The sequence below is a fragment of the Melopsittacus undulatus genome, chromosome 4, assembly GCF_012275295.1.
Source record: "Melopsittacus undulatus isolate bMelUnd1 chromosome 4, bMelUnd1.mat.Z, whole genome shotgun sequence".
NCBI classification, from domain to species: domain Eukaryota; kingdom Metazoa; phylum Chordata; class Aves; order Psittaciformes; family Psittaculidae; genus Melopsittacus; species Melopsittacus undulatus.
In genome coordinates, this window is record NC_047530.1 from 96,609,603 (window position 1) to 96,625,249 (window position 15,647).

General features: G+C 38.2%; 1 protein-coding gene across 1 annotated transcript in view; it reads right to left on the reverse strand.

Moving 5' to 3' along the window:
- Positions 1-10,535: 10,535 nt before the first annotated feature.
- The window catches only part of LOC101868355 (gamma-aminobutyric acid receptor subunit pi-like), a 41,158-nt gene continuing 36,046 nt past the window's right edge, over positions 10,536-15,647 (reverse strand). The window contains exon 9 of the mRNA XM_005144066.4: positions 10,536-10,847. Within this exon, the coding sequence (XP_005144123.3) occupies positions 10,536-10,847 (312 nt within the window). The remainder of the gene's footprint in view (positions 10,848-15,647) is intronic.

A 15,647-nucleotide genomic window follows, 5' to 3' on the forward strand; every position in this document is an offset into this window, starting at 1 on the left:
CATAATTAAAAAGCAGTGTCTTAAGAGCAGAAAGAGCCAACACATAAAGTCATGTTTTTCAGTAAAACATTTGTACAGATGTATGTATAGATATATATACACATGAACAGAGAGTGAGAATCCTTTTACAATCTATTTCAGTTGCTGCTGTTGAATACAGTAAGTGTGACTCTCCTCCTCCGGGCAGTTTCTATATGTGCTTGTAAAACAGTTACATGGTACTTCATACAGGTGTAAGTATTGCTAGAAAAAGTGAAATAGTGAGGAATCAGTCAGGGAGGTTTCTTCCATGAGTAGGCCAGACAGGAGCTAAATACTGCATTGCAGCAACTACAAGAGGGTGCCTTCCTGCTGCCTGAATTTGCCCTCTGCTACATCACTCCAGACAAGAAAACTGAGTCTGCAAACATGTTGGATTATAGCTATGACTTATCCCTGTGTTCTAGTGCGGTGTGCACAGCAAAACTTTATCACCTCTAAAAGTCTGGCCTTCCGAAAAATGGAGAAACTGCACACATATACCAAATAACTTTTAAAAGGCTTATTTTTATCCATGACATCAGCACTGCTTTAATAAAACTTATAAAATGTCAGGTATTTTCTGATGTACCACACTCCCTGAAGTGAACTCTATGCTCACAAATATTTAGCTTTACTAAAAAGGGATATTTAGCTTTACTAAAAATCTCATTATTGGCAGCACTAAGTTTTCATTAAATTCTTCTCTGAAGATCAATTAATCAATTGCCTGTGAATACTTAGATATGCGGGTAATTTCAGTAACTGGAAATTGATTACTGAAGCTATATGTTGTTTCTTTTTCATGCCTGGATAAAAATGCAAGTGTTACTGGAGTGAATTGCTGCTCTTGCAATTTTTCAAGCTTTCTATAGCATTCAGTTCTGGGTGGAAGGAATTCAGTTCCTGTAAATATTCATGTCACCAGAGTGTGACTGCATGAGAAACATAAACATAACATAGAAAATAGTGTGAGCCCAAACAGCAAGTTCATTGTGAAATGACTTACGTTAATAGTACAGAAAGCCTTCTAAAGCATATAGAAAACTCTAGAATCAAAGGCTTGAGACAATATTTTATACACAGTGCAGTACAAAGGACTATTTAGTGAAAAATCTCAGAAAAGGTTTTACAAAAAGACATTTTGTTAATCCCAACAAAGAGTGAAGAAAATTCTGCAGACTCCTATCAAAATCTTCAAAACCAAACCAAAACAGCATGAGCTGAGAGCACCCTCTTCTGATCATTATTTTGTTTTTCAGGTTCTAGATAAAATATTTTCTGCATGTCATAAAATTCCAGTGACCGTCTCTTTAATCAGGATTACAAATACATAATCAGCTCTGGAGATGAATACAATAATTTTGTTTCACATACAAGCTTAACCTTTTTACTTCAGTTGTTCTTTTTTTATAAAGGTGAAACCATTTATTCTAGTAACGCTTCCCCCCTTGTGTATTCTAGTTTGATATCCATGAGGCAATCCAGGGTCGGGGTGAAGGAGGCAGGCTGAGATTTTTAGTTAGCTCATATCACCAAGAGAGATTTAAATTCAGCAGAAAAACAAAGAAGCTAGCCTAACACCAAAAGAATGTATTTACAAAGTTGAAAGATGGAAGGGGGAATGGGAGGGGAGGAGGGGGAGTGATGGGTGTTTGCAGAGAATGAGTGCAAGAGGAAGATTAGGGACATAAATATTTTTCTATAGCTATAGCTGCATCATTTGTACAGTGTTCTCACATAGGCCAAACTGAAGACGTAAATTCAAACTCCTGCTGCAATTCAGGAAATAAGTGAAGAGAGCTGTGCCTCTACCCTTGTACCTCACTTTCAGTCTCTGAGGACAACATAAGAGAAGTAGCTTATGAATATTAGAGCTAATGAAGCTTAATTTTCTCCAGATTTGTGTTTCGGTGTTGATTGACTCTCACGTCTGGAAGATGTAAATTGTAACTGAAGCTTGCTCTGCATTTGAAGCAATTAGATGTGCTCTTTTCAGTGTGCATTCTCTGGGATTTAAAAAAGACTCAAACTTGTGCTATAGTATTTTTCTCAGTAGGTAGCAGCCAGTGGGTCAGGTCCCTCTGACCTGGACATTTATTTTCGTAAATCCTGTAGGAACATCCTGTCTCTGAGTTTTCTATTTTTTTATCATATTTTGTAAAATTACAATAGGTTCAAAAAACTAGGCAACATGGACTAATAGGTAGATATATTGATACATCTTACCTAATGCACTCTTCACCCCATCTGATTAAGTCTCTGAAGCTTTCCACTACAGAACCCTTGACAGGTAGAGCTGTAGGTAGAGAGTTCTCTTGATGTAGGTAGTGATTCAAATCAGAAATGAAAACTGAAAAAGACAAGAGGAGCTAGCAGCTATGGCCAATAGTCTCCTGCACCACAGATAAGGCAATATATTCTGGGATGAGTGATCCCATCTCTCAGCAAGAGAGGCTTATGTACCAGTGTGCACGCTCAGCTTTGCGTGCATTTAAAACCAAGAGAAATTTAATTGGAAGATACAGGTGCAATCTTATTTTGTGATAAGGAAACCAGGGTGGATAGAGACAGCACAGACATAAGAAGGTCATGAAAACTAACAGAGTAATTTGGATCTGAGAAAGTGGATGCACTATTCACCAGACACTCTCAGCCACACTGGATTGCCAGATGAGGATTGTCCTTGTCAAAATATAATAAATTAGCCTCTTCAGCCCTCTCTACAGTTAAGGTTTTGGCACAAACCATTTCAGACAAACACAGATTGATGGTTGCAGTGTACACAGGAATGACAAAGGACCAGGATGATGCTGAAATATCATTAAAATTGATGATTTTGGCTTGTCCCTCTGTCTTCTTTAGTACAGGGTGGCAGTGCATCTGGAGACCTGACATTATCAAGAACAATGTAGAGCCTTCTGGGAAGGCAAATGCTAGAGCTAGATTACAGGCATATGCAGAGATGCAAAAGATACAGAAACAGGTTTTGATTCTGCTGCTAAAGAAAGAGCTGCATTGAAGTAATTCAAGTAATTTGGTAGGAGAGAAAACAGGCTGTTATCACTTGCTTACAGAAATGGTAACCTACAGCTGTGTTATAGAAACAAAAGCTCAGATACTGTCCAGAGACTTTTAAGGTAATTCATGGCAACCAAAGACAAACGCAACTTTGAAATTATTGGCCTAGAAGTGGTAAATTAGAAATTAGGATTTTAGGATGCTATGACAGAAATAAAGGAATTGGGCTTTTGTTTTGAGCTCTTATAGTATGTTTGGTTAGAGTTGCTTAGTGGGACTGATCAACCACAAAATATCTTTACTATTACAGCAGTCATATTATCTAGTTTTCCAAAACTTTAGCAAGGCTTTACCCAGCAGTGGAAATGTGCCGTAAAGGACAGTCACAGAATGAGCAGTCTGCATTTTGATTCTGGTCATTTGTTCCACCTGAAATAAGACCTAGCATCTGGGAGCACATGTGGTTTGAAATGGTGAAGGAACAGTGATGTAGCTGGCATATACAGAGGATGCTCTATGAAGATGTATGGAAATGTCCAGAGTTATTAGTTATTATCAGTCTTCACAAAATGTGGACAAGCAGTGAACGAAAAAGTTCAGTAGAATTAAAATTATCCTGGGGCATAGGAAGCCTCAAACATCAAAGTTTTTAGTTATTTGCACATCATACTTTTTAGGTTCCTTCTTTTGAAGAAAAAAAAATGTTACAAGGCTTTCTGAATCTTTCATTATGAAAGAACCTCAAAAATTACTAGGAATGATACTTGAGCACCCTTATACAAAGATAACAAAGAATGATGGGGAAAGATGATAAAATGATGCTCAATCTCTATTCCTCTTTCTGGGAAAATTTATATTTAGCTACTTAAAAAAATTCTTCAGACCTTCATCTGCTATATTATGATTTGGAAGATTATGACACTTTGAGAGGTCAAGACGGTCAATTCTGTTCTCAGAAATGCACTGAGGGGTTATCAAAGTAAACCTTACCAAACTATAGCAAGAAGTAGACAAGATCCCTGTGGTGAATTCATACACTGATAGTGTAGGGTAGAAGCTCTTCTTTTAGGTCTTCTTTTCTTCACAAGGAAGGAAAATACCATAGAAAAGGACAGTTGTATTTAGTAGATATCATCAAAATTATGTTGCTGTGAATGGAAAGGACTTTGGTTAGGACTGAATAAGCTACAAGCATAGCATAGTTCAGTACACAAGTCTAATGGACTAGCATTTAAATGCATATAATTGAACAGATGGGTCCTTTAGAAGAGATTAATGTGGTATTACTGATTCTTGTTCAACTTGTAGTAGCATTTATCTAAAGCAGGTGCTTGATAAACTGAAACTGGAAGAGTGGATTGAAATGTGTTGGCTCTTCAAGCAAGTAAGGCATAAAAAAGGAGGAGGCAATCCCTCCTCATGCATCTTTCAAGAATATATCAGTGGATGCAATGCTAGCTTTCCTTACGCTAACAAATCTCACAAGTTTGTTACTGTTCCTAAGATGCAATGAATGTTGTTTATAACAGCATCATTAACATTAGTATGAGGGCCAGGGGTGTACAAGTTGAGGATGTCAACATGTAATTCAGGTTTCAAATCCATTTTATACTCTGAAGTTATTCTTTTTCCAACTTTGCCAGCTTTTTTGGCTTCCAAAGAAGACAAGCTCCAGCTAGAGCCAGAGTTGTGATTCTGGATACATTTCTGACTTGCCTTTAAAGCAGAAAAATTACATTCCTCTCCTTTCTGAGAAATCAAATAACCCTGGTATCAAATCTCTTTGCTGTCTAGGTTCCAAAGTTACCTACTATAGCAGGGGAAGCAACAGTGGTACAGCTATCTGTGCATAAATACGGATGAAGTTATCTAGTGATTAAATCTGGATTAAATTTAAATTCAGAGCAGAGTGTGAGAATGAATCAGGGTTACGGTTTGCATGCTCATGTGATGGTACTTAAATTTCATGGGGGTTTTTGTCTTGTGAAGTTTTGTCTGTGTTTGATCTGGAATGAGAAAATAGAATCCATTCCAGTTTGGAAAGAAACCCAGAACCCAAATTATATGAGTAAACTCACATCAAGAGACTGAAATGCCCCCAAATGCCCCCTTACTCTTCTTTTTCTGAGGATGGAAAGTTTGTCAGATGAAACTGAGGAAGAAAGATGTCTCCAGATGGAAACTGATGAAAAGCTGAATTTGGCAATATTGTTAAAGTGGACTGATGGCTTTAATTATACAGTTATATAACAAGCAGTGGCAAATCCATTGCAGACTTCAAAATCATGTCACGTTTATCTGCTCTAAGTGCTGTCAAGCACCTATTTTGCTACAGTAAGCAAAATTCACTTGAGTCTTCAGCTCCCAGGTTGAGACACCTTGTTCTTGCAGCAACCTGTTTATTCAGCCCCAAAGACTCCCATGCTAAGTTTCCCACCATTTCAGCAAACCCTATTTCAAGGGAAGCTTTTCCAAAAGGTCTGAACTTACTCTTGAAATTAATTCAATCCTTGTGTCAGCTGTTAGCAGTGTGCCAGTGCTGCATACCTGCATACAAGTATTTATTATTTGTAAATATTTATAGGATCATAGAATCATAGAATAGTTAGGGTTGGAAAGGACCTGTTTTGCCTGCCTTGAAATACTGAGATGCTATAATACTTTGATCTGAAACATTTTAACCTTCATAAGAAAGCCTTGAATAAGGATAGAAAATTCCAGTTTAAAACACAAGGTATAGTGGTCATGGAGTTACTTTGCAGACTGGCAGAATGCATTAACAATTTCAGTGCCTAAGATGATGGAAACAACAGTCTAGTTTTGAGAAGGCTGAACTTCAGTGTGAAAGTCCTCAACAGTCCACTTAACAATTCTGTTTTGCCTGATTTTAATTAATTTGTCACTACTAACATAACCAAGTTACCATCGTACAAATGTCAGCTTGTAAGAGCTTTTCCCTAGAGTCCTCCTCAGCTAGTATTTGCCATTTACATTTGTTCATTCACTCATGAAGTGTAGTTAATTAGCTCCATCTACTGCTGCATAGAGTGAATTGTACCAGCAGCGCCAGTTCTCCAGTAGCCCCTTCAGATTGTACTCATAGTGTTTCAGGCACTCTGATCCATCATGTGACTGGCAAGAATTCATAGCAGAAAGCAGAAAGTTTACATCTTTCCGCTTCTTGTGTTATCAGCTTTACTGTTATATAAGTTTTCTTTAATCTCTAATCTTTCTGGTAATTTCTGTTTGAATTGTAGGGTGACAATGTGGCACATCATTTTTCTTAATACATCTTCTTATGCCAAAAGACATAACAGCTCTCTTCAGATAATTAGTGCAAACAATAAAGAGACTTGCAAGGAAGGAAAGGGAGCTATGTAAGTTATTGCTGCTCTGATAATAAAGCAGGTCACCATGCTGAAAATGGGTACTTGAATCTACAGATTGGATGCCCTGATTTTGTGCTTGCCATATGTGTTGACTGGAGCATTAAGATAGGGTATTTAGTTATTTAGGCTTTTAAATAAATGTTCTGATACTCATTTTAAATGCTTTCTTAGTTTATGAAAGAGCTAGTGAATGCCTATTCTAAAACATCTTTCTTAGTATTCTTTTTTTTTTATTTAGGTGGAGTATTCCACTTAAATCCAGCCCTGGCAGTGTTCAAGGCCAAGTTGGACAGCCTTGGACAATATGGTCTAGGGTGAGGCATCTCTGCCCATGGCAAAGGGGTTGGAACTATATCATCTTAAGGTCCTTTCCAAAGTTAAGCATTCTATGATTCTATTTTATTTTAAATGCTTTCAAAAACATCCCAACTAGCATCCCAGTAAGTAGGTTGTGACAAAGTTGAATCAGAGAAACACAACAGATAATTACCAAAGTAGAAAGGTAGCAAAGATTCATATCCTCAGATGTCTAAAATCTCCAAATTTTTTTTATTATTGCATTTAAAGAAATAGCTCAGTAAATTGTTTTATGTTCATAATAGTTTCCCGTTGAGAAAAACAATTATACCAAAGAGCTTACTAAGGTCAGAGACATTTTTCTAGTCTGCACAATGCTTAGACACCTGTGAAGTGGCTGCAAAAGCAAAAAAACAGGCTTGCAGGTATTTCACAGAGAAAGGAAATTTATTCCTTGGGCTGGCTGCTGCCCTCAGATATGTCAAAAGTAGTGCACCTCCTGCTAATAGCAAAGCAAATTGCATGAAAGTACATCACCAGTTAATGCCATTATCCCCCTTCACCAACCTCAGGTCCCTAGTTGTACATCTGCCTCAAGTAGCCTCAAAATACAAGATACTTCTGAATTATGAGTCTGAGAAGTTCTCTGATTAGAAAACATTGTAATCAAAGTAAGCAAGAGAAAGACAACTATCAACCAGAAAACTATTTCAGAAAGTCCAAGTTGTTTCCCCTTTTCACCAGCTATGAAAGCAAAGCCACTTTCATTGCAAAGGCTAGCTGTGAGTGCCACAGCCTCAACTTCAGCCCCTGTTCTTGGCTCTGAAAGAGGCTTCTCCATTTCTAATTTATCTCTGAGTTTTAGCCTTCATTACATTGCTTGTGAATGCCACTTACTTTGAAGAGCCTTTCTAGCTAATTCCAAGGATCTTCATAGTTTCTGAGGACAGCTCTGTATGTTTGAATGGGATAATTTAAACACTGTTCTTCATTCTTCATACACCACACTGAAACTCTCTTCCCTGTCCCCTGGAGGGAACATCTTTTACTTACACGAATTCATGTCAAACCAAGTTTTGTTTTTCAAATTTGTAATTAATGCAGAATTATGCAAAGCAGAATAATAAATAATCTGGCTATGAAGTGTATGCTTTTGTGAAAACATGAGGGACTTCAGTGTCTAACTCTGCTTACAATTAGCACATCAGTGGGAAAACAGACCCTGTTATCAGTTAACGTACTGTAAATAAAGCTGTCCAGACCTTCAACAGCTTTCTAAGAGAACATTTAAGGTGAATTATCTCCAAATTAATCAGAAGCTACAAACTCTAAATGCTTACTTTACACTTGTAGTAAAAATGTAAATCCCAAATTTGGTGTTAACACAACCAGTAATTTGCAAGTTGCAAATAACTGTTTTAAAAGATTCAGGATTAATGTAAAGTTCAAATTTAAGAAACTAAATACAGAGCTTCCTGTACTACATACACATGCCTTCTGCAAATTTTATGGGAGTAAGAACTGGAAAGAGATCTCAGAGTCCAGCTCCACACTTCATTTACAAGGAAAACTCTCATGGAGAGTTTAAGGTTAAATCTGCACAGCAGAATGCTAAATAAAAATTTTATTTTTTTTTCCTTGTCCTTAACAAGGCAAGTCTTGGTTTTATTTCTTGAATGCATGAAGATCAGAAGAGCCACAAGGTAACAAGGTACCAAAAGCCGCTAGACTATTCATAAGGTCACATTGCCTCAATAAGCCTTGTAAAAGGCATTACATATAACAACAGAGGAACAAGCTTCTGGTACTAAACCCATTTAGAAAATCATAGAATGGTCAGGGTTGGAAAGGACCTTAAGATCATCTAGTTCCAACACCCATGGGCAGGGACACCTCACACTAGAACATGTCACTCAAATCTCTATCCAACCTGGCCTTGAACACTGCCAGGGATGGAGCATTCATCGCTCCTTTGGGCAACCTGTTCCAGTGCCTCACCACCCTCCCAGTAAAGAACTTCTTCCTTATACCTAGCCTGAGCTTTCCCTGTTTAAGTTTGAACCTATATATATATACATATATATATGAAGGGGGCCTACAGGGATGCTGATGAGAGACTTCATCAGGGACTGTAGTGACAGGACAAGGGGTAACGGATTGAAACTTAAACAGCAGAGGTTTAAGTTGGATATAAGGAAGAAATTCTTTACTGTTAGGGTGGTGAGGTACTGGAATGGGTTGCCCAGGAAGGTTGTGAATGCTCCATCCCTGGTGTTGTTCAAGGCCAGGTTGGATGAAGCCTTAGGTGATATGGTTTAGTGTGAGGTGTCCCTGACCATGACAGGGGGGTTGGAACTGGATGATCTTAAGGTCCTTTCCAACCCTATCTATTCTATGATTCTATATAATAAATATACTAAGAGGATTCTATTAATAATTGTTTACCAACATGCAATGATTTTCATGAATTTAGCAGTGAGCAGGAGCAAATCTAACTCACACTGGTAATTTGCGTTTTCTTTCTTCTCATGTAACAGTGTTCTTCACAGGCAGCACACTGGTACACAGGTGTATCAAAAAGTGTCAGTATTAGGGGGGCTTTTTAATGCATTTTTATGTGTACAGTGTATTAGATAATCATAAATGCCAAGGTATACAGCCTATACAAGCACATATACACATTTATACACATATATGCAACCCACACATATATTACAATCAGGAGAAAGGTATAATAAGAAGTGCTTCAAAACTTCCAGACTGCAGTATAAGGAACAGGTTGCCATATCAATAACTTTTGCAATATCTGTCAGTGAAGTAACAACTCAGAAAAGCTGTTACAGTTTTCCATCAAGTTTAACCATTCTCTCATAAGGGTCATGATCTGCTCCCTGTAGAAGTTTCCCTTTTCAATCAAGAGTTATTGCATAGCCAGGGTTTTCTCTTCAAGTCAAGAAGTAAGATTTTCACCTTTATATGAAGTTTTTAATTACAAGTTACTCAGGAAGAATTTGTTAAAATGAAAATAAAGCATATCAAATATTTCCTCTGCATAATAGTTACCGGGACAGTTGTGACTGAGCAGAGTACAGACTGTAAATGTCAGGATAAATGGCCATATTCCTTCAAGGGTCAGCCAGCACCTAAGCATGTCCTCACTTGGGAAAAGCATCTCTCTGGATCTAAACGTTTTGGATCTGGTCCATTTCTATATTCTGTCTTGCACTTACTCAAAAATGTCATCAATACCTATAGGAGTTCTGTCTAAAGATGTAGGAGAGACTCTCGGTACATATTTGTGACCTTAAAAAGATACATATATTGTTTGGCTTCTGTTGACAGCCAATACTTTCAAAGCTGTTTCTTACTGAAGCCAAACCACTTTCATCTGCAATTATACATTTTCTCATATAATCTGGAAAATTTATGCATTACTGACAAAACTAGAAGGAGAAGCATAGCAGGAAAACAACACTTCATTGTTTTTATTTTCAAATGTATTCAATGAAGTTCAGAAACAAGTATAATGTAATTCTCACTTTACAAAGTTGACAATTTGATTTTTTGTAAAGCACTTATTGCCCTTTGATAAACAGCTTAATATGGGACATGCATGCTAATAGGAAAGTCAGTTTCGAGTGACAGTCATTTAACAGTGGGAAAGTGAGTTAACAAGAAACTTTATAGAAAAGCTTGAAAAGATAGCATGTCCTTTCATATCCCTTTATCCAAATGCAACTTCTTTCTTCTGCAACCTCCCCTCCCACATCCACCTCCTAAACTTTAAACTGAATTTACACATTAAAATATTTAAAAATACAAATAATATACCCAATATAACACATTAATTATGATGAATGATAACGGGAAAGAAAATCTGGCATAGTTGTCTATGTGGTAAGGATTCTTAACATGGAAGCAATCAAAGATACAGAAAAGTCTTTTCATTACTGACATCAGTGAAGTACACCCACTGTGTTTACTTCTCTCCCTTTTTCTGTCAGTGTTGGTTTTGCTGCTTCTGTTTGAATTGATCTTGTTTATATTGTCAGGGGTACTGCAACTGTTAGTGACTGCTGCCAAGACTCCATTCCTCTCTTCTTCAGCTTCTTCATCTTCATCCTTATAGGAAACAAAATAGCATATACTTAAGTGTGTGTTTCATTGCCTATTTATTTTAGATCTACAGCAAATAATAGGGGTTTTCTGATGACAACTCTTGTATCTTGCTCATTGATTTCAAGGGTGATCACCTATGCACACCACAGAGCTCCTTTCAGCTTTCAAAGCCTCCATTTATGGGAAAAACACTGACCTAAACAACATCTTCCTGAAAAAGCTTTCCTAGGACTGTAAAGCAGAGCTAGATTTGTTCAGCTATGGCCCACTAAGCTCTACTTAACTCTGCAGCAAATCCATGAAATGCACAATATTAAGCTGTCTTCTGCTCAGGGGCAATACCAGCAAACGCCAATGTCTAGAACATGGGTAAAGCAAAGCCCAGTCTGGAAATGGAGAAGGTGGGGTAGCTGCCAGACCACCTAGTCAGGCTGGTTGCACCCCAAATCAAGCACTCCAGAATACAAGATACTTTCCTTCTGTGCAGTTAGCTACTCTATTCCTAGGGTTTTGTGATGAAAATCCAATCACTTAAAAAAAAAAAAAAGACACAAAAAAAGAGGATCATGAAGATGTAATCCAGTACTAAATAGCTCATATATTATCTTTCAAGCCCTGAAACCCATGCTTTAAGTTCAAAGTTATGTAAAGGTTAAGCATGTTTTTAAGTGCTTCGCTGCATCAAGACAGCTCTTTAGAGACTGCTATATAAGCCTTCTGGTGGGTTTTGTTTCTTTGATTAGAAATGGCTCAGAGCCATGAAGTTCATGTATGAAATCTTCACTCTTTGAAGTCAGCGGTTTTACTGTTACTGACTCAGAGGACACAGGATTAGACATCAGCTGCAGCTTCAGCTCTAAGCATAAGCTTTCAAGAAATTTCTGGGGTATTTAGTTTTGTTTGGGATATTGTAGAGATACCAGAAGATCCAAAGCAACAAAGGTTGGCTCCAAGTATGTATATAAACTACATCTAAGCTTGTATAGTTGGAGGAGGGGGCATTTTAACTTAGGCAGGTGTCACATCATTTTAATTTTCTCCAAATCAGTGAGTGGCTTGCAAGTAGAAAAAGGCTAAAAAATTATTTGTGAAATGTGGAATGCAGAATTTCTTTCTTCTGACCAATCTTCCTTTTCCATTTACATCATGAGACTAGACAAAGAGAAACTTTAGAAAAGTTGAAATGCACAGCCCTATGTATAGCCACACAAAAAGCTCATTTAGAAATATCCCACCTATTAAAGTCAAAGAAAGCTCATTAAACCACCTGAGTAATCTCCATGCTGGTGCAGAATTGCTCTTCTGCCCAGGGTACTTGTAGATGGCACAGTTCTTGAGCCTTTCATCATTTAAAATTAGCAACATTTTTGAAAATTAAAGAGGAGTCTGGACAATGCCCTCAGACTGCTGTGAATCAATGAAACAGAACAGATGGAGCTAGAAAAATAGATTATGACTGCTTTTCACTTTCAATTTGCCAAAAAAAACCCAGTATATTTTATTTGAGAGAGATAAACGTAGCTCAACAAAAATGTATCATCCTAAAATTACTCTTGACTACAAAACCTTGTTCATCCTCTACCTAGCCTCCCCACAGCTATGTGAGCATTTTGAAACCAAAGGCCAGGATAAAAATTCTGCCTATAAAGCATTAAGAGGATCAATCCATAAAATTCCATTCTGAACCTTAAACAGTCTCCAGGGTAGTACTAAATCTCAAACTTGGAGTTTTACTTGGGGCCTACCGCTGTTACAAATACCTAGCTCCTCTGCTTCAAAACCTTCACACAGCTGAGGGAAGCACTGAGGATGGCAGAGAAGCCTTTGTCAGCAATGCCTGGCACTTGAAACAAGGCACCAGAGTGACAGCCTAATGAATGCACTTGGTGCTTCAAAAGTTAATAAAATAAAGAAACCTGCCAGAAGAGTCCTGACTTTTTTTCCCCGTTCTCATTTTTTTAGAAAAGGAAAAAAGAGCAAAACAATATCTATATTTCAAAAACTACAGGATTTGGGGCACTATTCAGTGTAAGAGTCTATTTGTCTCTCAGGTAGGGCTGGCTAAAAGATGTACAGAATTAGTTTTACTGCAGAGCATGAAAGGACATTGTGTACGTGCTATTTTTCTTTTCACACAACCTCATGTGAACGATCCACAGGAAGCTGACCTTTATTAGGTTGTTCTTAACTCCTTTCATCTTCCCAAGAGGCAGTTAGTACTTGAGCAGAAAATACCATACACGGTGTATATGTACTTGTTTCTGTTTACAGTGTTACAAGGCAGGGCACTCGCAGAACAGAGATAAATTTACAGCAAAAGTGCTGTATCACATTGTCTGAAAAGGAGAAAAGTAGTCTTGAGGAGAACTACAACTGTTAGATTATAAAAACCTGCAGTTTTATAAACCTGGGCTATCAAGGGACTTCTCTAACTCACTATGATGAACTGAATGTGATAAAAGACTAAGCTGGCTTTGATTATTGAAAATAATAATAATTTGTGTTGCAGGTGTTCAGCTGTGGCTCTAATTTTAAATGTCATACTAAGTTTTCCCTGGATTCCAGCTGACAATTAAAAACTGTCAGCTGGCAGTAAGGAGGGTTCTGTCAGGATACCAAATTGGTAACATCCATGAGATATACTGTACCTCACCTGAAAAGCACTATATGTGGCACCTGCAACTATGGCTGCTATTTATACTAACTGAAGTGTTTGCTGACATCTAACAGCCAACAGAATTGAGGAAAGTTGTCACTTCCATGGAATAACAAAGGTGCTCAAGGTTAAAAATATTTCAACCTAGAGTGTTGCCCACCTGGAGCTTACGCAGTGTTCATAAGGGCTGCACATTGCTTGCACTGAAATGCCACGTTGGCTGGACACTGCCCTTTAGAACCTGATTTTCAGTTTACAAACCTTTCTCCTTTCTGACCAAAAGGAAGAGGTTTAGGTGAAAGACAGATGAAGTCCAAGGAGTAATCTTCTGGTTTTTAAGAGGGCACAAGTCACACCTTGGCAATACAAGGGAATAACTGAGGATTCCAGAGATGCAACCTTTCTGTTTAGGCAGTCTGTGATGCATTTGATGTGAATGGAATATTCTGCCTGACCTTCCTTTCAGCAGGTGGTTCCTCTGCTTTTTGCCATTAGTTTTGAAGCTGTCTCTGTGGGTTCTGGTTCACGTCATATGAGACACTGCAAGAGTGTGGATATGATGAGCACTTTCACCAGTTTATATTCAAAACCAGAGATCCCAAGGGCTTCAAAGGCACCTGATATGCCAGAGCCCAACTGCTTTAAAGAGCAAACCGGAAAGTAAACCAGTACAACTAATTCCTATATAAGCCAGAGGTTACATTTTCATTTCACCTCCTATGTTTTTTTACATAATTCTGAGTGCAAATTCTGTATCAGCTCGCATATGAGGATAACAAACTGGGAAGTGAGATTTCCAATTAACCTGTGTCTAAAAGAGAATATGATAATGAGGAAAACACATGGTAATAATACACAGAAATTGTTAAGCACCTGCTAAACAATGACATGAGATTTTACATGGTACTTCTGTCCTTGTGATACTCTGTTTTTTTACAGTGAGAAATAAGGAATGCAAGTCAGGTGTGCTCTCCTTGGCGCCCTGCTCAGTAAGCAGTGCTTGTCCTTCGGTACAGTAGGAAAATGACATGACAGGAAGTTTCCTTATTCTGCAGTTCCTTGAGTTGATCTAGGACCAATCAACTGCGCCCCCCCCTTATACACTTGTGTTTGTGTAGCCCAGGACCAGCTTGCTTACTCATGATGCACAGCAGAAGGCAGCAAACATGCCTAAGGTGACAGACCATTCCTTTCAGTCATTAAGTCCGTCACAAAAGCATATCCTTAAGCCTTTCTTCCTTCCTCATTTTAGAGCTGTACCTCAACTTATTTCTATGCATGTCTTTCAAATCCACAAGTTCCCGTGTCTTCCCCATCTGCAAGCACCAGAACCTGTGACCTAGATGAAAGGGAATCTGACACAGGCAGGTGAAGCAAGGACCGCTGTAAGTGCCCTTCACAGATCTAAAGATGCTTAATCATCCAAGCACTGAAACACTTTCTTACCCAAACCTCCAATAAGCTGCCTTTTGGTTTGGGTTTTTTTTCTGCTGTATGAGCAAAATGACAACCATTTACTTCACAAGATGGATATGCTCAGAGGGAATTATAACTGATGCTACCTTGCCAAGAAAAATTACTTTCAGGCTTTCCACTCAAACCCTTGTTCAAAACGAGTGTTTGCCCATTTGCAGACATTCCCCCATCAGATGGTATCTTTTAAAATCCACTGGGGGGTTAGCTTTGTGTTCTTTTTTCAGTCCTTCTCCACACACCTAGATCTAATGACAGATCATTCAAACAGCCAAACCCCCATATTAACTGTTGAACTACCTAGCCATAAAAAAAAAGTAAAAAAAAAAAAACCCAAACAAAACAAATGATCTTCATTGTTTTTAGGCTTCTCCACTTGGTTTGAACTTAATATCCTGTTTCTTGAACCTACTTAAGAGCTTTGCTTAGGCATTTCTTATAGATTGGCCTAGATAGTTAACAATCTTCCTTCTTAGAATCATAGAATCATAGAATAGTTAGGGTTGGAAAGGACCTCAAGATCATCTAGTTCCAACCCCCCTGCCATGGGCAGGGACACCTCAGTCTAAACCATATCACCCAAGGCTTCATCCAACCTGGTCTTGAACACTGACAGGGATGGAGCATTCACCACCTCCCTGGGCAACCCATTCCAGCACCTCACCAACCTAACA